Genomic DNA, 24,259 nt, shown 5'->3' on the forward strand with positions numbered 1-24,259 from the left:
CTTAGTTCCCATAGCAACTCATGCTTTAAACATAACCTGGTCTGGAGCAGGTTTAGTTGAAGGTTACTTGGTTTTCAGGGAGGTGAAGCAGCATGGCGTGTCAATTTGAAGATGATTTAGTGGAAGCTCAGATAATACTTTTTCCACCGTGAGAGGGTGATAAGACCACATATGGATGTTGTAAAGTGAAGTTTTTTACATTAATCTAAATTCATTATTTGCTTTAGTTAAGATTTGGTTTTTGACCAAATGTGTTTAGTTGTTTAGCTGTTTTACTGTGTTTTGCCTAGTCATTTTATCCTGTTCTGTTTAGTCCTTTCAGCACCATGAGTGAGAGGGAGGAAGAGGATGATAAGGTTATTTACCACTCCTAGTGCTTCATTGTATTATAAGCACTGAAGTTAAAGTGTGGGTGACATGGCCTATTTTAATAAGCCAAAATATAGTAAATAGTCTCTATTTCATGTTGCGATTGTTTTTAATATTTTTCGAAAAAGAATAAATAGCGAAAAACGCGATATAAACAACGAGGACGGCCGCCGGCTTCACGCATTCCGCCGAATTCGCGCCGCCCTGTTTGTGACGTAACGAAAGGCAGACAACATGGCTAGCACCGATAGCAAAGCACAGAGTGATGCTACCGTCTCTATTAGCGATTTATCATCAGATGAACAGAAAGATGAAGAGGAAAGTTGCGGAGATTATCATGATGATGAGTCACTTTTGCAACCGTATCGATTCGAACCCTTTTGCGAAAGTGAGGAGGATATAGCAGAAAGTAGTAGGTCTAGTGATGCCGATGACGATAGCCAGCATGAAGATTCTGCTAGACTCCAGAACACGGCATGGTTAGTTGCCTTTCGTGATTTTGGAACCTACGTAGACTAGGCCTTGTGTATACATCTGTAAAAGTACACGCAGAATTGAAAAGTCAATCTAATAGGGCCTAATGGTGAAATTTTTTCAGTGATTCCTAACAGTATATATGTAGGACAGCTGGATTCAGTTTGTAAGTTACAAATGAATGAGATGAACTAAAACTAACTTTTTGTCATAGGTGCCAGTGTCAATGTTGTGCTGTCATGCCTCTAGTGATGGAGTGTATTTGCTGCCGTGAAATAGATGAAGTCCAAGGAGAAATGCTGCGCAGAGGGGTAAATGCATCCTGCATCACTGAAGTGCATAGTTTCCAGACCTGCTGCCTGAATCCTGATGTTTTGAGGGTAGCATACTATGCTTATGTTGATCATCATGGTAGAATGGAAGAAGCTACATCACATGAGTGAGTATACTCTACATGTCGAAGGTTGACACAGAATAGATCTAATTACCAGGGTATACATTGGTAGCATAGCAATTGAGTTAAAGTTAATTTAGTAGCTGGTAAAAACAGACTCTCGGTCAGGCCTAGGATATGATATATTTATTTACTTCCATCAACAATAAAAACACTTGCATGTAAACACGTCAATATATTTCAAACACTGACAGACATGTAATCAAGTCTTTATTCTATTTTCAGAAGATATCGATATATCGCATACAGGCAGTTTGTGAGGCTGTGCTGGGGACATCTTGGGAGAGCGGTTCGTGTTACCCTGCCATCCTGTGCTGTGAATAAAATACGGTCAACTTTTTCCGCACCAACTGGACAGTATGTTGGATTTTTGTATCCTGCATTAGACTGATTCAAGTGGACTTGTATCTGGATTTGAACTGTGAGACAGCAGTTTCTTTGGTTGGTCTTTGGTATTCACCACTCAATGGAGGAGGCACATCTCTGACATCCACATCTTCTCTGGGGTGTACGAGTCTGTCCAGGACATCCTTGATGATCTCATTGACATAGTCTGAAATGTATTGTGGAATACATATAAATGTATATGTATATTTTTACCTATACCAAACAAATGTACGTGTATTCTTAAAATTCACATGCCTGTTCATTGGAGTGAGCCAATACATATAGAAATAAAGCAATATATTATAAATAAAGAATCGTGTTTTTTTCATATAAATAATATGAACATAGGTTTATTGAAAAATGGAAAAAATACAACTTACCAAATGTAGGTTCTTCTAAAACTTTCCTCACTGTGTGTCCCCCTTTCTTCCACTTTGGCAGGGACACTGCATACTGGAGTTCACCTGATCTGGTACTTTGTTGAGTCCGCCCACTATTTTCATTGAAATGCATCACTGCTAACAGTCCTCTATTAAAAAAAATATGTATTGACATAAACATTCAGCTGAAAATACTAACATCTTGAAAATATGTTACGCTAGAGCAGAGGTGGGCACTGAGGGCCGCATTCCTGCATGTTTTCCAGCATACCCTGCTCTGGCATGTTCTAATTGGCTGGACACACCTGAACCAGGTAATCAGCCATGAGTAGGGCAAGATTATTGGCTGGACACACCTGAACCAGGTAATCAGCCATGAGTAGGGCAAGACTATCTGGAAATCATGCAGACACACCGGCCCTCGAAGCCTGGAATTGCCCACCCCTGCGCTAGAGACAACTATTTTTTCTTTGATAAGCTGATAAAGCAATGTTTCAAGTACCAGCATATAACATGTATGTACCTGCAAAGCTGGCCCTCATAAGAAAAGGCATACATTTTCGGAGCGTAGTGGTTCAAGAGGCTGTGGAACGCCTCCAGAGAGGATGTCTGCTCCCGGTTTGATGCCTGTTTTAGATCTCTGATGAGGTATGTTGTTGTTGCCAGTGTTTCTAATTTCACCATCAAGGTAGAACCTGTAAGCAAGCAAATTGGATGTACATCATCCAAACTTACTTATACTTCTACAGATGACTCCAATAAAAAAAAAAGATACGGCTGTGTAAAATATACAAAACATACTTACATGGTTTCAACCACTTCTTTCTAGCTGCTCTTCCTCTCAGCCTTTTATGCTCACATTTAGGGAATAACTCATTGTTGTGCGTATGAATATTTACAATATGATTCAGCACAGACGTCCACTTGGCTTCAACTAGGTTTGGCTCTGCTGAATCTGTTGACATGACTGACCAATAAAGGTGATTGATTATGCTGTCAATCCACTCTTTCAAGTCTGTGCAGTCTTTTTCTTTGGAAAGTGCCACAAGTTTTTTTTCTGAGACCTGGAAATAATAATAAATATATTGGATATTTTACAACTGGAACAACTTCTGATAAAGAAAAAAGACTTGAGGAAATGAATAATACCCTTCGCAACATGCCAAACGTCCAAAAGGTGTTGAACATCTGGCAAATTCTCTCTGATCCATTTCCGTAACTGGACATGCCTGTCTGTTATTATCACATCTATATCTAGACCCTGTTGTGTTCCCAAGAAATTAACTGATCTTATGAAGCCCTCCTTTTCCATATGCGAGGCACCACCAACTTCATTGCTCTGTAAAAAAAATAGAAGCGATGGCAGTTTATCATATTTTTAACATTAAATAATAAATAGGTAGTAGTAACTCCTCATTATCAAGAAAGATAAATACCTGTACCAGTTGCATGTCTATGATAACATTTGCTGGTAATTCTAACATGGTGTACGTCCCATATTTTGCGGAAAGACCAGGGCTGTCTGAGCGACCATCTCCAGCCAATACGATGCCTCTTTGTTCTGCTTGAAGACATGCAATGAGCCAGGCTTGCTGCTCAGCCCACAAGTGTGTGATACTGGGAAGCAGATAGTCTTTTTGATGCCTAAAGAATGTTCTTTTGGATATGCATGCCACTTTCATGTTTTGGAACATGCGTAGTACTTTAGTGGCTACTGCACCAGTAGACAATATTGCTACAGATAGCAAAATATTGCCTAAAGGTATGTCTCCAACAAAAGGCTGACTCTTCCATTTTGTAACTTTTTTACAACTCTTGCATGTCCAGAGGACACACAGCATTGTACCCTGGGTTGTGGTTGACATGTCCATGTCCATTTCTTGACAAAAAGCACAACACTTCAAATTGAGCAGCATGCTCAGAGCAGACCAGGCAACTAAGAAAAAACGCTCAGTGGGTGGGGGTGTGGACCTTCTTTCAGAGTCAGAGGAGGATGGGGTCTGTGAAGAACTTGGAAGATAGTCACTATCATCAGCTGATACGGGATCCGGCTGACTGGATGGAAGGTCTGGTGATGAAGGAATGATTGGTTCAACTTGTATAGATAGCTGCTTGTGGTCACACAATGGGCAAAAATCTTCATCAGTTTGAGTGCTGATTTCCACAACTTCAGGCATTGTCTGTGACCCTGTAGAAAATGAATTATGAAATTGCATTATGTTACTTATCATTTTGTGAATTAAGAAAACAAAGCACACATCTTTAAATAACTTATATTTCAAGTAGGCCTAACCTTTTGTTTTTTTCGTTGGACCTTTCGACCTCATATCAACCTGCAGTCTAACAGTGCGACTAGTTCCTGGTTGCCTAACTGTCTGTGTGGTAGCTTCCTGTAACATGAAATTTATGAGTTCATGATAATTATTTTCACATTATTAATTTAACATTAATGCAATTCACTAATTACTTTAACAACAAATACATATATATGTGATCATCTTACATGTACAGGGACTGGTTGCGGTTCATCTATCTCCATTTCCTCTTGAATATGTTCAGGCAGTTCAACTGGTTGGGCTAGAAGCTCCTGTACTTCCTGGAATATTGTCATAGATATTGTTAGTATTATTAGTTGTCTTGCTGCTAAACAGCTTATAATTAATTGTGTGAAATGTGTACAGGCAACATTTAATTTAAATGAAGGATTATTCAGTATAAAGATCTGTTACTCTGTATAATACTCTGTATAATATAGCATAGGGAAATTTTTATATCAATATATATACCGTATATATATTAAACGTTAAACTCACTCTCTTTTGTAATAAATACATTATGTAATAAACGTTAAACTCACTCTCTTTTGTGCCAGCTTTTCGGTCACAGATTTTCTCTTTTTTTACTGGCTCCTGCCAGTGCTGGTACTGGGCGTTTCTGTTTCGGACGTTGCCACTAGCGATCTCTTGAAAATGGTGGGGATTGCGTTCGGTTTCAATACTTTTTTATATCTGACATGCATTCCCATATCTTTCATGAGCTGTGGTGTTTCTTCAAAACAGTCTGCCTCAAAATGTTCGCTGCATAAAGTTGACGAAGCAGTTGGCACCCAATTCGTCCTCGTTCGCTGAACTTGTTTTGTCCATTGTTTCAGCAGCGTTTCTTGTTTTGGGAATTTATACACAGATACACTTTCACTAGATGTATTGCTACATCCAGCTGCCACACAACGACTTGGCATGTTGATGATTAACAGAGAATTAATGAGAATTAACGAATTAACGATGATTAACGAGAGAAACGAAGACTACCTGTTTTGTTTACCTGCTGTCCGAAGCGGAACTACGAAAGTCAATGCCTTTCGTGACGTCACAGGTCATATCGGGGTCACTTCCAGCCTGCGCTCTTAGCGGCAAATTAAAATCTCTGATTCCTTCGAAAGATGTCTATTATTCATATGCTTCAGATTTTTTTCGACGCGAACTATTGGTATCAATAGAATCAGCGTTTAAAAGGCTTTTTTATTTGACAAAGTTGTTCAAAGCATGGCATCCACACTTTAAAGTCAGTCATGTTAAAAAACTCTGTGTTTCATGTTGCATATTCACATTTTGTCATTCATTTTAATGTTATAAAATGAGAATATCTGCGGCCTCAAACTTAGACATATGAGAGTTCCCGGATTACATTAATTTAAGATGGAAAAACATTTAATTCAATTGGAGTAACATGACATTTAGTTAGATAAATATGTACATTTGAGTTGTATAAACAATTATTGAGTTGGATAGATGCATAGATAAATTAGGTTGAATAAATTTAACTCATTACTCTTTACCAATTGAATCAATTAATTTAAGTTGTATAAGTTTGATTAGTTATATACTGTATATGTATGCATCACAATGAAAATGGAAATTAGATTAGAAACTCGTGCGTTTACTTTGTTATTTTTCTCCAAGCAGAAACTCTTTCTTTTGCTGATGCAGCCATACTCCTTTTTTTGATGGGCGTAGAATCTTCATATGCCGTCATTAAAATCTCCGACTCCTTCTCACTGAAGTATAGCGCTCTCTTTATTTCTCCACGTGTTTCCATGGTGACTCCGGAAATCGGCAATCCATTGAGAATGTCTTTATGTACCTGCCATGCACGCACATTACCCCAGGGTTACCAGGTCGAGCGTAATTACGCTTACTGATAGGTCTTTTGGAACCCAAATAACCAGAGTAAGCAAGTTTATACAGACTTCAGCCAGAGTTCAGGGTTAAAAGTCAGGGTAGTTTAAATGGGCCTTCTGGATTACCCCCCTGTTCACCCTTTGATGGGTTACAAAGATTTTGCACGATGCACCAAAGATTCCACATTTTATTCACTGGTCTATAACACCTCATTCCTGTGTTTTATCAGTACTATGTTCCCTGGCCCAGATAAGCCCAGGCCACTGTTGTAAATAAAAACATTAATAGCTTAACTAGTTAAAGAAATAAAAAATAAAAAAAAGCTTCTCTGACTTATTTTGACTCCATCTTTGGTCCGGCCCACTGAACAATATCAGAGACCCGTGTTTTTTTGTTTTTTTTTATCTGGCCATACGATCAAGACGTGACATTTTAATCCCCCCTTCTGCAGTCTGTGCTCCAACCTGAAACCCTCTAAAATCCCTGTCAAATAGAACAGAAGACAATCTTTCCTTTCTACATCGTAGTCCATCTTTCCCGGTTTAGCTTATTCTTTTAGAACAATTGCGTTTTTTAAACAGCGCACCCTGTTCTGTGTCCTGATTGGCTGGAGACCTTGTCAATCAATCTCCTACGTGCCATGTGTCCTGTACAGAAACGCGGAGCTCTTCAGATCAGAAATCTGTGATCGATCAGATCTTCATTCTAAGATCCTGGACCTAATTTATATGAAGGTTTGAGAATTTAAACAAGGGAAAAGGGTGAAAATGTGTGAAAATGTTTGTCTGAGTGTGTCTAAGTGTATTTAGGCAGTGAGGAGTTTTACTGCCATAAACGTCTGTAATCATTCTCCGTGGATTTCACCGATTACGGTTATTTTTAGAACGTAACTCCTGCAATAAACGAGGGAACTCTGTACTGGTGAAAAGGTAATGCAGAAATATGCTTAGCTGCAGCAGAAGACACTCAAATTTGCTTTTCATAATTACTGGATGAGAAACAGACGCGCAGGACACAGCGCAGCTGAGCAAACTGAGGAGCTGCAGCCCTCAAAGTCTTTATTAGGATTATGACAGGAGAGAATCGACTATTTATTGTGTTTTTTTTTTAATGTATCAGTATATTTTTCCTGAATTTTTGTCTTTGAAAATCATAGTGTTATTTGGTCATTGTTTTATTTCATAAATAATGTTATTTATTTTATTAAAAGGATCATGAATGAATGAAACTTTATTCATACAGTACTTTACAACTCCTTGAAGGTACCAAAGGGCTTCACAATAAAAAAGAGATCTGAAATGGAAACAAAAGTTTTAAACTAAAAAACTCTAGAATATTCTGTTTTAGAATATAATTTTCAATCCAAATGTTTTCATCTAGACTCCATGTCATTTCTTTCTCACTCCACGCATTTGCTCCTGGTCCGGCCCTTTTATCGAATTTTAGAACCCAATATGGCCCGCGACTTAAAATAATTTCCCACCCCTGCTGTAGGCCTTCAAAAGACTGCGCAGCCAGACTGTAAACCACAAACTGATGCATGTCTCAGTACTGAAGGTCAGATTGGATTTAGAAATTCAGCATCATAGTAAACATTGATTTTGACAGTAATTATGGACCATTGAGTCCAATTGAATTTAGTTTGTTAATACAGATACTGATGGTATAATCTTTTCGGGCTGCTGTCCGGCGATGGGGTTGAATCATCTTTATTGGTTTAATACGGTGGCCCAGAAGGGTCACAACACAACACATTAACTTTACACACAACACATTAACTTTACACACAACACATTAACTTAACACACAACACATTAACTCACAACACATTAACTTTAACCACAACACATTAAATGACAACACAACACATTAACTTTACACACAACACATTAACTTTACACACAACACATTAACTTAACACACAACACATTAACTCACAACACAACACATTAACTTTACACACAACACATTAACTTTACGCACAACACATTAACTCACAACACAACACATTAACTCACAACACAACACAATAACTCACAACACAACACATTAACTCACAACACAACACATTAACTCACAACACAACACATTAATTCACAGGACAACACAATAACTCACAACACAACACATTAACTCACAACACAACACATTAACTCACAACACAACACATTAACTCACAACACAACACAATAACTCACAACACAACACAATAACTCACAACACAACACATTAACTCACAACACAACACATTAACTCACAACACAACACATTAATTCACAGGACAACACAATAACTCACAACACAACACATTAACTCACAACACAACACATTAACTCACAACACAACACATTAACTCACAACACAACACATTAACTCACAACACAACACAATAACTCACAACACAACACAATAACTCACAACACAACACATTAACTCACAACACAACACATTAACTCACAACACAACACAATAACTCACAACACAACACATTAACTCACAACACAACACATTAACTCACAACACAACACATTAATTCACAGGACAACACAATAACTCACAACACAACACATTAACTCACAACACAACACATTAACTCACAACACAACACATTAACTCACAACACAACACATTAACTCACAACACAACACAATAACTCACAACACAACACAATAACTCACAACACAACACATTAACTCACAACACAACACAATAAATCACAACACAACACATTAACTCACAACACAACACAATAACTCACAACACAACACAATAACTCACAAAACATTAACTCACAACACAAAACATTAACTCACAACACAACACATTAACTCACAACGGAAGTAAAGCTCACTGTGACGTTACTTTCTGTTAGGCAGTTAGCACTTCCATTGCTGCTTTACTTCCGTTGTGAGTTAATGTGTTGTGTTGTGAGTTAATGTGTTGTGAGTTATTGTGTTGTGTTGTGAGTTAATGTGTTGTGTTGTGAGTAATTGTGTTGTGTTGTGAGTTATTGTGTTGTGTTGTGAGTTAATGTGTTGTGTTGTGAGTTAATGTGTTGTGTTGTGAGTTAATGTGTTGTGTTGTGAGTTAATGTGTTGTGTTGTGAGTAATTGTGTTGTGTTGTGAGTTATTGTGTTGTGTTGTGAGTTAATGTGTTGTGTTGTGAGTTATTGTGTTGTGTTGTGAGTTATTGTGTTGTGTTGTGAGTTAATGTGTTCTGTGTAAAGTTAATGTGTTGTGTGTTAAGTTAATGTGTTGTGTGTAAAGTTAATGTGTTGTGTTGTGACCCTTCTGGGCCACCGTAGTTTAAGGCAGCTGTACTTCAACGAGAACATAAACAAGTAAAATGGTTTGACATCCTCCGTGCATACCTTCTGTGTTTTGACTCAGAGCTTGAAAAGCATTTCCAACTTTCAACCAGTCCTTGGACAATTCAAAGTTTTCCCACTAACTTCACATTTAGCATAAGCAGTGCATTTTAACCTGCTTTAAAAAAAGACAATCTTTAACCTTTAATTTTGATTATCAACAACCAAATTAGCAATGCTGCACAAAATTTAATCTGTTCAGACAATAACACAGGAATTAGAAGTCAAAAATAATCAACTTCTGAGTTTCAGAATCATTTTTCATTTAGGGGCTTTGGGAGAGTAAATAGTCCCCAAGTGTTTGTACTTTATGAAATAGGCAAGATGTAAGTCTTTTTAAGACTCTTTGCATCACTCTCTTTTTGAGAGTGATGAAAAGAGGAGGTGAAATGCTTTACATTTGTAAGACAATCGAGCAAAAATGGAAAAAAAAGACTTCAAGTTAAACTTGAAGCTCATGGCTGATTGGCTAAATTGAAGGTGTCTGGAGATAAGAGACTATGGAGGCTGATTGGAAATGGAGGACAGATCTATAAGAACAAAGATGATAAGGACGGTCTTCCTGGCTGAACCTTCAATAAGCTTTATTAGGTTGCAGCAAGAACAAAATGATAACTTTGAGTCTGTCATTTAATTCAACAGAACCTGTGATGGCCACACATGCTTTCACAGACGTGACAAAATGGCAGTAACCCTTCTTGCTCTTCACACCTTCATAGCTGTTTCACAGTCTGTTTAAGTTACAGATGCATTTTTCACTCAAATGTTTGTTATACTTTCCCAAACACAACATGCACACGTCTTTTTGTTTGACATTTATTTTATCTAATTTATTTCAAAGACAAATTTTAGTATAAAACTTAAGTAATCCTTAATTCTATTTTCTTTTGCCAGGTTACAGTTGAAAATAAAATTTTTATTTTTTGCCTATATTTCTAGTTAGTAAATATTTGACAGTTTGATGTGTCCTCAGAACCCCATATAATATAATAAAAAAGTCACTTGAAAAATTAGGAATGGGTGCAAGAAAAGTTAAAAGCTTAACTCTATTAAATGTTTTCTTTCAAAGCAGCGAGTTTCTTCTGTACATAACTAAAGAAAAAATAGTTAGATAACCTTTTATGTAGAAAATGACAGTCTAAACTTACCAAGGTCAAAACCATCTCTTAGTTTTTAGTCAATTTGCACTAATCATGTTGTTCAAAAATTATTTTCACGGTCATGTTGTTTATTTTTGAGATTATCCAAAAACAGCTATTTCATAAGTAATGCTTAGATGTAGATGTGATTATGTAACAGGAAAGCTTAAAGTTCTGCCAACTTTATGCCTTCTTGTGATTCAACATCAGCTCATTTCACCCTAATGAGGTCAGACAGTGATTACAAGCCCCCTTCAGGTAGAAAACATCAGACCTTCCAACTCAATTTCACTGCCCGTGTTTTCAAGTCGCACCTACCCAGCAGGCACGTTGTTAATATTTGATGTGAAGCGCTACTTTTTCCTTATAAAAACTTACATCATTGTTGTTTCAGCTGATGTGGAATCTCTGCGGCATTTTAGATTAGGAGAGAAGTAAAAGCGAATGATTAAGAAGGTGGCGGGCTGAGTTAAGAAAGGCATTCAGGATGACTAAATCAAATTCATATACGATATAAGTTGTTCAAAGGAAAGGATAGAGAGATGGAGGACCGCGGGGTAATTAAAAAGGGTGTCATTGCACTCATATTAAAGAGATAGCTAGTTTATTCAAAACCCACTTCTTTTTCCAAAGGTACAATAAATTTCAAGTCACAACATCAATTTTTTTTGGTGGCTATTTTTTTATATGTAAGGCAACACCAAAGGACTCCAAAACAACTCAATTCATTCATTGAAAGCTTTAATCCAAAAATAGAAGGCAATACCAAAAACGGCAATTTAAAAGTCAGAGAAATCCCTCAAAAGAGGAACAAGGCACTGAAATATTCCAGCAGAAAGGCAGTGAAGGGTCGTTAAATGTAGACAAAACAACCAATACAATTGTGGACAGCTGTGGGATTCTTCATGAGAACCAAAGGCAGAACCAAACTGGGAGAAGCCACAGTATGCATGAACCATAAAAAACAGAAACTATAGGCAGATTTACACCTGTCCGTCTGTGATGCGTCTCTGTTGCATTGAGTTCATACAAAAAAATACAACATCCAGTAATCAATTGGAATGTATCCATTGCCTCTATCGTCTCTGCATCTGATGTTCGTCCCTGCGCAACAGAACGCGAGCGTCATGAAGGAGTTCAATTTGCAGTTCATTGGCGCATTGATGTTGCTGCAAAAAAAACGGAGAAACGGGAAAAAGGGAAATAAAAACTTCAGTTGCATTTTCAAAATGAAAATATGTGTAATGATTTTTTTTACTTAAGCAGATGTGCCCAAGTGATAATGCATGTTAACACCGCTGATAACACTACCATCCATTTTGGCCATACAATTTAGAAGTACAAAATCATGACTTCATTTATGACACAAACATGCATTATACAAGAACTGATGGCCAAAGTATGAACTACTCGACTTTAGGATGGCAGGACAAACCACTCCTCCAGAAGCCAGGGGGGAGGGGGAACGGACCGGAGATGCAACGGAGACAATGTTAACTAACTGACGGTCGTGAGACGGACTCCCCACAGAAAAAAAGGGAGACGCACCATAGACATAGCAGAATAAATCCAGCAAAAGACATCCGTGAACAACCCTGACATGAAACAAACTGATGGCTTAGTTTCACCTCTTTTTCCTTAAAACCTTTCCTCAGCCTCTTGTCTAATGTACTTGTGTATTTATGATTGCCTTGATTTTGTTCCAAGGAAAGTCTTGGAAAGGAAACAATCGTTTTTTTGTTTTTATTTTTTTTTTATCAGGTTTGGTCTGTATGATGTCTATAATTAATTACAAACTATTTTGATGGGAATTTGATTAGAAACTGTCTACATCTTTGCCAAGTCTTTGGGAAAAACACAAATTTCTTCTTTCTCTATGGCTGTCCTCAAAGGCAGAGGAATCCCCAAATCTTTTTTTTGTTCTTTTTTTTTCTTCTGTCTACTGGTCATAAGATATGATGATGGTTAATCATTTCTGTCATCTTCTAATTTCCAATTAGGTTCCCCCTTCACACGTAGGCACCAGATAAACTTTATCAAGGCCAGCCAAGTACCAGATCAGGATTTCTCATTCAAAATGTCAAGACACTGTGTATATGTCCTGATAATCTTCCAGAGCATTTCCAGCCTTTGAGGAATAGATGAGATGGCTTGTGGGTCAGATAAATGATACCATTACAGAAAATGCTGGAGGAGCTCAAGCTCCCATAAAGGATGCCAATGCCTCTTCTTAAATTATGTATATTTTAATACATGGTTGGATATGTGAAGTGAAGTAGAAGCAAGCCAACAGGCATTCAGTGCATGAATCTGTATTAGAGAAAAAGGTCTGAGCAGATTTAGAGGAGTATAATTCTAATGTATTTTTGCTGAAAAGAAAAGGAATAAAACAGCAAAAACTTATGTAAATTTTTTTAAGCATTCAGATAACGTTTTATAATTTTTATTATTGTTCAAATAAGGTTAAATTTGATGTACCTACTTCGTTAAATAATTTAATGTAATTGGACATCTGTAGTCCAGCTACATTTGTGAATCCAACGGTACATTTTGAATAAATTTCAGGTGGAAATTAATATTTAGTCATAAAAGGCCAAATTTACATTGTTGCAAATGTCAAAGCAGCAAGTCATTTACTAATTAGGATTGTCCCCTTAGACCCCAACTGGTCACCACAGACTATTGCCGTTAACTGAGTCAGGTACTGCTGAAATTTTGGTTCTAATCTTTTATTATTATGGAGTTTTCCCTTTCTCACGTCACCGTTTACGGGTCTAATTCAAAGCTTTCACTAAAACCAGACCACATCATTTTCTCTGAACGTCTCTCTTTTTTCTTAAAAAGACTTCTTCTCAATTCCTTAGACATGCTCTGTGCTCTCACTCTCCAGGCTCTTGGTAAAAAGTCAACTCAGAACTTAACTGCCACCTCTCCTAAACTCTTCCAGATCTGAAGAGATTGTTTCACATCCTTCCCATCTTTGTTTGTCTGTAAACAGTATTCTGCATACATTTGATTAGCATACTAAATTTAACCAAATGAATATTTTTTCACAGTTCTTTTCTGAGGCCTAGATTGCATTAACATTGGTTCCTCTTTTAGTTTAATGTTGTTTGTTATGCTTCATGTTTTCTGTTTCAGTTGTATTTTGTGGTTCCCTGCTTTTTCCTTTAATTCAAATGATGTTTCACCTGTTTCTTCTTAATCAATATACCCCCAGTCTCCGGCTCATCTTTACCAACTCCTTTCTTTTGCTATTCTCTGTTTTTTCCAGTTCTTCACAACATAATTTTCATATAAATGTAGTTCTTCTCATGTTTATGTTTTTTTTCTAATAATTGAAGTTTTACTTAAGGCAACAAGTCTGACTCCAGCATTTGGGTCCCCTATAATCAATTTGAATCAGGAATGAGGAAAATTTATTGTCATTTTATCACAGTGATAAAACTAAATCAGGGTCTCTGGTCCCGGGCCAGCAGTTTACAGTGAGAAGACAGGAACAAGTAAATATCAATATAATATGGTATGATTTGATATAGTATGTTTCTGACATATGGGTAAAATACAACTAGGGGTAATACTTTGTTTTTGGCTGCAATGCCTTCATTTACAGCTAAAACAAGGTGGGATTGCACTTTAGAGGAGAAAAATATGAAAAATGTAAGGATTTTTAAAATCTTTCTGCCAAGATAATAAAATGTCAAACATTTGGAATCCCCAAGCAATTGAGGCCCTGAAGTAAATAATTATTGTTTTCTTAAATTTATTTGAACCCTTTATTTTATTGTGTTTTTTTGTCATTAAAAATGTATCTTGAAGTGTCAAACCACACAAAGAGTGAGAGCTGGTTTTTGACAAAAAAAATAAATTTGATTTTATGAGATAATTCAGGCAATTTCTCAAGATACTTAAATGAAATCAGGAAGAGCTTTTTTTTTTAAGTCTTTAGATACAATGTCTGAAAAGCAGCAATTTAAATGAGTACTTATCAGCCACTTGCTGGGCAGCGGCCCATGGAGTGGGTTGTGGGAGATTAACTAAATCCTTGATTTTTTTTCCAGCACTAGTTGATGGGTTTGAAAACCAGGAAAGTTTAATTTAGCTTAAAGTAACAGGCTGAGTGGCACTGCCAAAATATTTTATGTCCCTGCAATGCAGGTCAAAGGGAACAGTGAGGGCTCACAGGTGTGAATGCTAAATGGGTCATAACAGTTTCATTTGTCTGTCACTGAAGCTGTTCCTAAAAACAATAAATTATTATTTTTTTGTCTTTGCTTTTGCCTGGTTGTGCCAGTGCCATTGTTAACCATCAGAGATAGATGAGCTGCACACTTTCCTACCTGTACATGTTCATTCACCCCCAACTCTACATCCCATAAATTGTCCCATACTCAACCATCTAGTTACTCACTAGAGTTTCAGAGGGTGCACACCTGGCCGCTTACAACTTTTTTCTCACCCATGCATTCTTCATAGATTCAGCAGGCAGGTACGTTGCACAATGTATCATGGTTGTAAGCTGGAAGGAAAACGCTGGAAGAAGATGTCCATTGGCCGTTCTGCATGTCAATCAAGTCCCGTACTTCTCGGTGAGGATTTTGATTGGCTGGTGGATTGTTTAGAAGTACATTTTTTATTTATCTTTGCTGGGCTGCGATCTACCCTCATGTCTTGAAGATCTACTGGTCGATCGCGATCAACGTAATGAGCACCACTGAATAGACTGATGTAACAGATAATGGGGCGATTTTTCAAAATAAAACTTCTTTCTGATTCCGAAATAAATAAAACGGAAGTAATGCAAGTTATATATTCTTTCTGTGCGGCCCGGTACCAAATGACCCACGGCCCGGGGGTTGGGGACCACTGCACTATGCAACACAATTTTTTTTCTTGGCTTCTAAGTGTTATATTTCAATTGCTTATGTCTAAAGTATGTGAAAAAATGACTTCAATAAGCACAAACTTTCCTTTCATGACAACAGCACGAAGAAAACGTATTTTTTGTGTGAAAATAAAATGATTTTTTTTTTCATTTTCGTCATTATGATCAGGTAAAAACAAAAATTGCACAAGGAATAGACAAACACAGTTGGAAACCACTCAACAAGGTTGTGTAGATTTTGTATATTCATGATTGTACTGTGAATCACTTTCTCGAAGTAGCCCCCAAATTTAGTCCCACCATCATGTTTTCGTTATACTGTCCTTGGTAACGACAGTCAAAGTCCAATATATCTTGATGAAAGCGCTCGCCTTGCTCCTCAGAGTAAGCTCCCATGTTCTCCTTGAATTTGTCGAGATGCGAACCAAGGATATGGACTTTCAGAGAAATTCTGTATCCAATTTTTGTGTAATTTTTGTAGAGTATTCACCAATTCTCCCTAGTTTTCAGCTTTGTGATTACCTAGGAAGCCATGAACAACTGCAACGAAACTGCTCCAAGCCGCTCTATCCGTCCTGTTCAACAGCTTTGCGAAATCCTCACATTCTATGATCTTCTTGATCTGTGGTTCGACGAAGATACCAGCCCTGACCTTAGCCTCAGACAGCTTCGGAAAAAGATCTTGGAGGTATTTAAATGCTGCTGACTCCTTGTCAAGAGCAGTGACAAATTGCTTAATGAGGCCTAACTTGATGTGCACCGATGGCATAAACACTTTATGAGGTTCTATCAGCGGCTCCCACTTCACATTGATCTTCCCAACAGAAAACTTGGTCCGTTGTGGCCAGTCAGTTTTGCGATAATGCGCCTTAGTGTCACGGCTGTCCCAGAGAAAGAGGAAACAAGGAAATTTCGTAAAACCTCCTTGAAGACCCATGACGAATCACTGATGAAGTCACTGATGACCTCCCATCTGTAGTCGACTTTAATGCAGTCAGCAACATCTTGACACTGGTGTAGTTCTCCTTGAGATGCACAGAGTGGGCCATCGGGAGAGACGGGTAGTTGTTTCCTTTGTGAAGCCACACGGCTTTGAGGCTCCGGGATGAACTGTCTATGAATAGGCACCATTCAAAGGATTACATGCGATACCTATAGCCTGGAATAGACCGGCAACATCGTTGCAGAAGCACAACCCATCACGCTGACTAAAGAAGTTGGAGAATATTTGATGCCGCTTCCTCTCATCCGTGATTGTACGCAATCATCAACCAAGTTCCACTGTTCGAGCCTGGATATCAGAAGCTCAGCATTCAATTTCATAAGCCCGAGGTCTCCAATTAAATCATTCTTGACTTTGTGGTTAGGGAAGTATGGTTTTCTCTCCCCAACTTCATCTGTGGAATCGTGGTCCATATCTCTGGTATCTGCCTCACTATCTGACTTGCTGCTGTCTCCTGAAGATGACCAATGCTGCCTAGGAGGAGTCGAAACAGGCAGATCGGGGCTGTGTGGTACCGTCTCTTGTCTTTATCAATTGTCCGCACATGTAGCAGAATGAATCAGCTGGATGCAAACAACCTCTTGATGCCATATCAAATAAATAACTTCTCTTCAACTACAAATCATTATCCTTTCATTCAGTAATAACACGAATTAGAATCTTGGTTTGAGACACCTGTGCTTTTATACTTGTATAGCTACTTTTGGAACGTTCGAGAACGTTCTAGAAAGTTCTGAGAGTTTCTCGAAAGTTCTGGAAGTTTCTTGAACGTTCCAGAGTGTTCAGGAGAATTGTAGAAACATCTGGACAACTCTAGCAGTTCAGGAATATTCTAGGAGGAAGCTCGGCATTGAAAGCAAATTGAGAATTTTCTCGAAAACCCGATTTTCAGAATTTCACTACCCTGGTCACAGAAGCAAAGTTTTTCTGGAATAACAGCGATTTCCTTTCTGTTTTAGACATAACGGGTTAGGAAAACACACTTTCACAAGTCCTGACTAAAAAACATCTCACTGTTAAATAAGGTTTCAGTTCTAGACAAGGCAAGAGGACTGTCTGGTTAACCGTCTGAAAAGCTGCTCTCAAGTCCAGTTGCACCAGAGCAACAGGGTGTTTGGTCTTAGCGGACAGGGTGATGTCATTGTGGACCTTCAAGATCTAAGATCTAAAACCTGACTGACACTTCTCAAAAATAAAAGGATGTTCAAAAAGGGACAGCAACTTCTTAAAAAGGACTTTTTATAAAATGAGAAACTGGTCTAAAATGAGATAAAACAGGTTTCAAGATGAGGTTTGTTAAGAAGAGGCTTAACCACAGCATGTTCAAAAGCAGATCAACTCCAGAGCTTAAGGACACGTTAATAAAATTCAAAAGACCAGGTCCTACCATATAAAAAGTTTTCTTTAGAATTTTAGTAGGAATCACATCAAGACACCAATTTGGGGGTTTGAATGTTTGACAATTTGAGAACCAGCTTCTAGCACTCAGTTCCCATCATTCATGTTAAAAGCCGTTCAAAAGATTTGTTTTAGGTTCTCCATTTGGCGCCCAATAAAATTCAATGCTAAAACCCCTGACTTCAAATAACTTTTCTACCTGAGTCTATGTATTTTTTTAAATTTTGTTTAATGATGTATGTTTCCTACACCTAGAGATGCCAACATTATCAGTTTAAATCCAAACTGTAGGTTACACCATTGAACCTAATCATGGGGAAAGGGAACCGTTGAATCACCACTGCACACCAGTGTGTTTATGTTGAAAGTGTCAAACATGTGTAAGAAGGATTTATTATTCATTATATTTATACATTACCCCAAGCTTAGTATAAGACAATTGAAACGTTTTTTTTATCATTAACATGTTGTTCTGATTTTTGTTTGTTTGTTTTTTAATAAACATATCGTACCCAAACAAAACTGTGACCCAAAAATCGGTTCAGTTAGAACAGAATTATGGGAAAAGTGAATCATTTCATCCCTAATGTAGTCTGAGGTCAGAATAATTACAGATATGGAGCATATCTATCTATCTACTGACCCGTGACTGAGATATCATTAAAACTTTATGGAGTATTCCAGGTACTGTGTTTTCCTGAGTCACAACACAGATTTTTGGGAAAAAGTGAGCATTGCCATGCCAAGTAAAGAAATTACTTCTGAGCTAAGACAAATGACAGATGTTCCTAATCCTTGTGGGTACTTTTAGCAAGTGCTTCAGTACTTCCTGGATACTTCTTTAGTGCTTTCTGAAAAAAAAAAAATATCAGTGTGTGCATTGATCTGCAAGAACAGTGATCATAGCTGTCAACACAAAGGCTCAGGTATGTGCAAGTAAAAAAAAAAAAATGTTGCTAAACTGGATTCTTGTCCTGTTTCGCTAAAAAATATTGAGGGTTAATCAAATAAAGCGACCAAACAGCTATATTGTTGTTGGAAGTTGTTCAGGCTATTAATATAAAAAAAGATTCAAAAACAGCATCAAAATTCAACTGAATGGCAAAATATCTTCTAAGAAAACATTTGAAGGCCACCAAAACCAATTATTGCTGTATTCAATAGAGAGAAGCTGTGAATGTTCCTATTCAAACATACATCTTTTTAGCAGCACACTAGTTTCTTCTGAAATTCAAGCCAATATTTGAGTGCGATGAACTTTGGGTCATTGGTGATTGTCACCATTTTTAACATTTGAGGATGTGGCTAATTCCAATGGATACAAATATTTTTATCAGACAAAAACAAAACCTAATCTGGTAAAAGAAAAAATGTGCAACTCCTTGATACATCTAAAAGAAAACATCCTTTCCCCTCTGCTTCTGTAAACTTCCTGGTTTCTCTGCTCACACATAATAGTCTTCACACAGACTAACAAATGTTTATCTCACATTTTTACAAAACATTAAACCCCACAATCCCTCAGCCAAGTTACCAATCCCTCCTCCAGCCACCCTGTGCCCCACAGCAAAACAATGCCACATGCTGCAGAGCGGTCAGCATTGGAAGTTTAATTTCATCACAGTATCTAATGCACAGCACCATATGGTGGGGCTCTACAAATTACAGAGTACCGTCACCGAGAAGCCTTGTGTTAAAATGAAACATTTATTTTTTTTGTGAGCGTGTTTTCCTTCAGGACAATGATGTCCCCTTTCCTACAGCTCAAAAGTTAATTAAAGATTAGAACGATGTAAATTATTATTTTGGGTTTGTATTCATGGGATCTCAATCCACTAATTCTTACAACAAAATGAAAGGTTTTATTTATTAATTTATTTTCCCCTATGTTTGTTCCTGAGGAAGTGGGACTATCAGCAGCAGGATTTTTGTTCTGGTATTTTGAACACTCAGCATTGCATCTATGAGTTGAAAGTTTCGAAAGGCTCCAGAGTTTATGTCACAATGTTTTCTTTGATGCCATTAACTGTGCCAGACATCAGATCTAACATACCCAAACATAAGTTTGAAGTTACTGCAATAAAGTACACGACATGTACAGATACACAGCTGAAAGCCCCATTGCATTTCTCTATTGCCGTACACAGTGGCTGCTGCAATCATTTGGTGTATCTTTTAATGCTAGCACTTGCTTTTAAAGGGCCTATACCATACTATTTTTAAACCTTTTATAGTAAACAATATCCATATATGTGGTAATAAATTACCTTTGGCAAAAGAATAATTTGTTTGAGTTAGTTGAGTTGAGATGAGTTAATTTTGCAAGCTATTTTCCCACCCAGAATGAAGATGACCTGATCTCTGAGGCACCGGCTTTTGCTTCCTGTGAGTGCCGCCCATTTCATTTTGAAACAAACTAGCATGCATTTTTTATCTGTATGTGTTAAATACAGAAAAAAGGACCCATAACTGAAACTGCGCCCAATAACCCAGTGGCCCCTATAGTTGTGAAAATACGGTAACCACACCGAAACTTTTGCAAAGGTAGATGTTCAGATTGTGCATAGAAAATAACCCCTAGCTCCGTCAAGAAAGTGGTTAGATGTGTTAGCCTTCACCTGACCATCTCCAGCGGGATACTTACACTCCAGAGAGGGCTTGGACCCTGCCTTTGTGATGTTTGTGTGTGATTCTCAGGTTTCCCAACATACTCTTTGTTTCTCCGTTTCCACAGCAGTTTCCACAATTTTCTTACACCCTTCTTGGATTGACCAGCTGGCTGACTGTACCTCTAAAGTATCCAGTACTCTGTCCTGAGCGCCTGTTCACCTGAGCGTCTCCGGCGGGATTCTAACAGACCAGGCAGGGCTTGAAATATGCAAACACTATGGCAGGCTGACAGCCTCAACTCTGAAGAATCGTAAACTGCTATTGAACTCCATCCAGCCAGTGAACGTTCGGCTGCGAAGCAGCAGGCAGAGACCAAACACCAACTACAGGTGAACAGCAGACCCAGGCAAAGAGTAGAAACATGTAAAAACTAGCAGGAAAACATGCAGCAGAAGCTAATACACCATCATAGCACCTTGTAGAGCTTAATAATGCAGGAATAAAAAGCAGCTTTGTTTCTTTGTTGCTTTATACGGATGAAACTACAATCTGCCCAACAGACCCCAAAACCACCCAATTTATATGAACCTGTCCAACGAAGATTTTCCCACAAATTTCCAATCAAACCCATCCAGTTTGGCGAATCATCCAATCTGGGAACATTGTTCATGAATGAATGATTAAAATATAAAATATTAAAATATATATATATATATATATATATATATATATATATATATATATATATATATATATATATATATATATATATATATATATATGTGTGTGTGTATATATATATATAGTAATCTTATTTTTTATCAAAATAAGTAATTCTTTAATAATAATTTGCTTTTTACCTGTGTTATATATTTGGGCTTTGAATTCCAGTTTTGTTTGCCTCTGAAAAGAACTATCTTTTTGATATAATTGGTTTTTGCTTTTGGTAAAGTGAAATGCCCTTCAGTAGTGTTATATGTTGAATCTTCGTGTATATTAGTGCTAAATTCAAATTTTCTGTTGATAATGAACAGTGTTTTTCTCACAATGATATTCCTGATACAGTAGTCTTCCTTTGATCTGTAACCATGTTTTCTTCATAAACTTAACATTGGTTCTGTAACTACATCCAAGAGCTACTCGTCCTGCTCTGTTTTGTTTTGTTGTTTTTTTCCCTAACATTACTGACGTGGCAGTATACCAAATTACTGGGTAGTAAAACTTAATGATTCAATCATAGATTTTCTTTCTTGGAGTGTCAAGAAGATGGCATTTCTGCTAATTGTAAAAATCACACTCCCCATTTTGGCTGTTGTAACATCTATGTACTTCTTCCAGGTTAACGTTTTGTCAAACATTATGCTTAAAAGTTTAATTATATTAATTTGCCTAATTTCACTTCCATTTAAACGTAGAATTAGTTTGCATTTGTACTTATAAATGGTAAATGGCGTATACTTGCCTTTCTACCTTCCCAAAGTGCTTTACAGTTACAGGACCATTGACACACATTAACACACTGATGGCTGCTCCAGTGCCAAACATAACCTACGACCTAAAGTGGGGTTCAGTGTCTTGTCAGAGGACACCTAGACACATGGGCAGGCAAGGCGGGAACCAAACCTGCAATTTTACTTACCATGTTTAGAGCCAATCCCTCTTTGTCTTTTATAACACTAGCTGATTTTGCTCAGCCCATTGTATTACAGACCATGAATTTCTCTCCACAGTCATGATAAGCTGATATATGGTACTTGCAGATGAATATACATTTAAATAATCTGCATAACAGATGGATGTATTTAACTTTTATTTTTGCTGAAAATACATCAATGAATTTAACCTTGAATGTACCGTGACTGCATGTAAACAAGTCCTATTATATTTTAAGTGAATAAACTCCAATATATTTAACATGACCTGAAGATAAGCTAATAATCTTTTTCAATAACACAAATATGGAAACTTTGGGAATTAGATTTTGAGTTATTTGCCCTTGCATTACAATAAAGCCTTTTGAATTGAAATGTGTTGAATTTCAGAAACGTTTTTTTTTTTGGTGAACCACACATTTAAAGATAACTTGAATTAGTGTTTTTTTGTTACTTTGAACATTTTAGAATTTGTTGGAAGACTATTTCTTTATCTTTATTCGGCATTTGTGGCCCTATTGGCTAAGCTGAATGTCTTGCTTTGACACTGTTCTAAATAATTCGAGTTGTCCAGCCATTTGGTGCATCCCAGAAGCAACCATCTGTTCTGCTAATCACTGGAGGGCTTTGTGTGTGTTTTGGCTTTCATTATTGAGCAAGCCTTGTCAATTTTCTGAGCGGATCAAGCTGCCAGGACATCAGCACAATAATGTCACAATCCTTTTTTCTTTTCTTTTTTAAATAAATAAATTCATGTTGGTCTAAACAATAATTTGTTAATATATTTTGGACTCAGTGGTCACAGGTGGTCATTTAATTTTGAAGGAGGGATTCATTTTTCTGAATTTACAAAAAGATTTTTTGGAGTGTATGGCTAAATTTAATTTTTTTTGGTTATGCATTGATTTTTCAAGTCATACTGCAGATCACTGCAAGATCCTGGGTCACTTAGTGGTTAAACTTTTCCAACATTTTGTTTTTCACTGATCTAAAAAGGCAGGTACAGTGTAGACGAGAATTTTGTAAAAATAGTTTTAGATTAAAAAAAAATACTTAAAATTTGTTTTTTGATTTTACTTTTTGCTCATCAAAGATGTCTGTTTTAGAGTGGAAAGAGACAATAGAAAGTAACTGATCTCTTCTTTTGTGATGATGTAATCTGACATTTTCTCCATGTAAATAATCCCTCTCTACTCTGCGATCCTCACTTTAGACACACAGGCAGCATTGTTTGGGTGAAGTGACAGTTGACTATAGGAAATCCTGCTTTGGAAGCGTTCATTCAGACTAAGGTGATTAGCTGTCAGCTCATCAGCTCAGGTAACTTCTACATCCCTTCCTTTGCTCTCCTTGTCTCTGACTGGCTTAATTCCACTGTTTGTACTTTTCCAGTGTAACATAGACAGTTGTGAAAATTCAATCCATCACTGACACACAACTGTAACCTGAAAAAGAACCCAGTATGAGGCTAAAGCAGACACTACCAGGGGGTAAGGCTGACTGCAGTACTGTGAAGCCTTATGGAAGACAAAAGCACACATGCAAAAAAAAAACAAAAAAAAAATGCTGCTTGACTACAGTGTTCTATTTTTAGTTCCAAAGTCTTTACATGTCAGTTGTAAAATATTTCTAAGGAAATAAATCAATACATGGGAGCAGGTTCAGCTCGTGCTGGTTTGCGGTGCCTTCCATCCGTGAAACCAGGGTTCAAATCCAGGCTGCTCCCTGTTCCCTTTGCTACTTCTGTGCCGGTCCCAAGCCCGGTTGCTTTGAGAGGGTTGGGTCAGGAAGGGCATCCGGCGTAAAACATTGCCAAGTTTACCATGCGACTCGTTCGCTGTGGCGACCCCTGATGGGAACAGCCGAAAGAGAAAGAAGAAATAAATCAATAGATGTTATAGTTAAATTTATCCTTAACTTGTGTTCACACAGTGACTGACAATTTAAAATTCAGAGTGCTTG

The 24,259-nt window shown here is 37.4% G+C and overlaps 1 protein-coding gene across 1 annotated transcript; it reads right to left on the bottom strand.

The window, feature by feature from the left end:
* Positions 1-1,490: 1,490 nt before the first annotated feature.
* Positions 1,491-3,573, bottom strand: LOC111948058. The gene is made up of 5 exons (XM_023959443.1): positions 3,507-3,573; positions 2,870-3,403; positions 2,588-2,759; positions 2,065-2,213; positions 1,491-1,850 (listed from the first exon to the last, which is right to left on the bottom strand). Exons 2-5 carry the CDS (start codon positions 3,027-3,029, stop codon positions 1,690-1,692), a joined length of 642 nt encoding a protein of 213 aa, XP_023815211.1. The 5' UTR covers positions 3,030-3,403; positions 3,507-3,573; the 3' UTR covers positions 1,491-1,689.
* Between the last annotated feature and the right edge of the window lie 20,686 nt (positions 3,574-24,259).

The sequence above is a fragment of the Oryzias latipes genome, chromosome 10 (assembly GCF_002234675.1).
Source record: "Oryzias latipes chromosome 10, ASM223467v1".
NCBI lineage: Eukaryota > Metazoa > Chordata > Actinopteri > Beloniformes > Adrianichthyidae > Oryzias > Oryzias latipes.

What these genes read in the sequence shown, in the direction of transcription:
- LOC111948058 (XM_023959443.1), bottom strand. Translation starts at nt 3,029, where the DNA reads ATGTCAACAGATTCAGCAGAGCCAAACCTAGTTGAAGCCAAGTGGACG. An exon ending in AAAGAAGTGGTTGAAACCAT is followed by an intron (nt 2,760 to 2,869) that starts GTAAGTATGTTT and finishes GCTTGCTTACAG; the next exon opens with GTTCTACCTTGATGGTGAAA. An exon ending in TTTAGAAGAACCTACATTTG is followed by an intron (nt 1,851 to 2,064) that starts GTAAGTTGTATT and finishes AATACATTTCAG; the next exon opens with ACTATGTCAATGAGATCATC.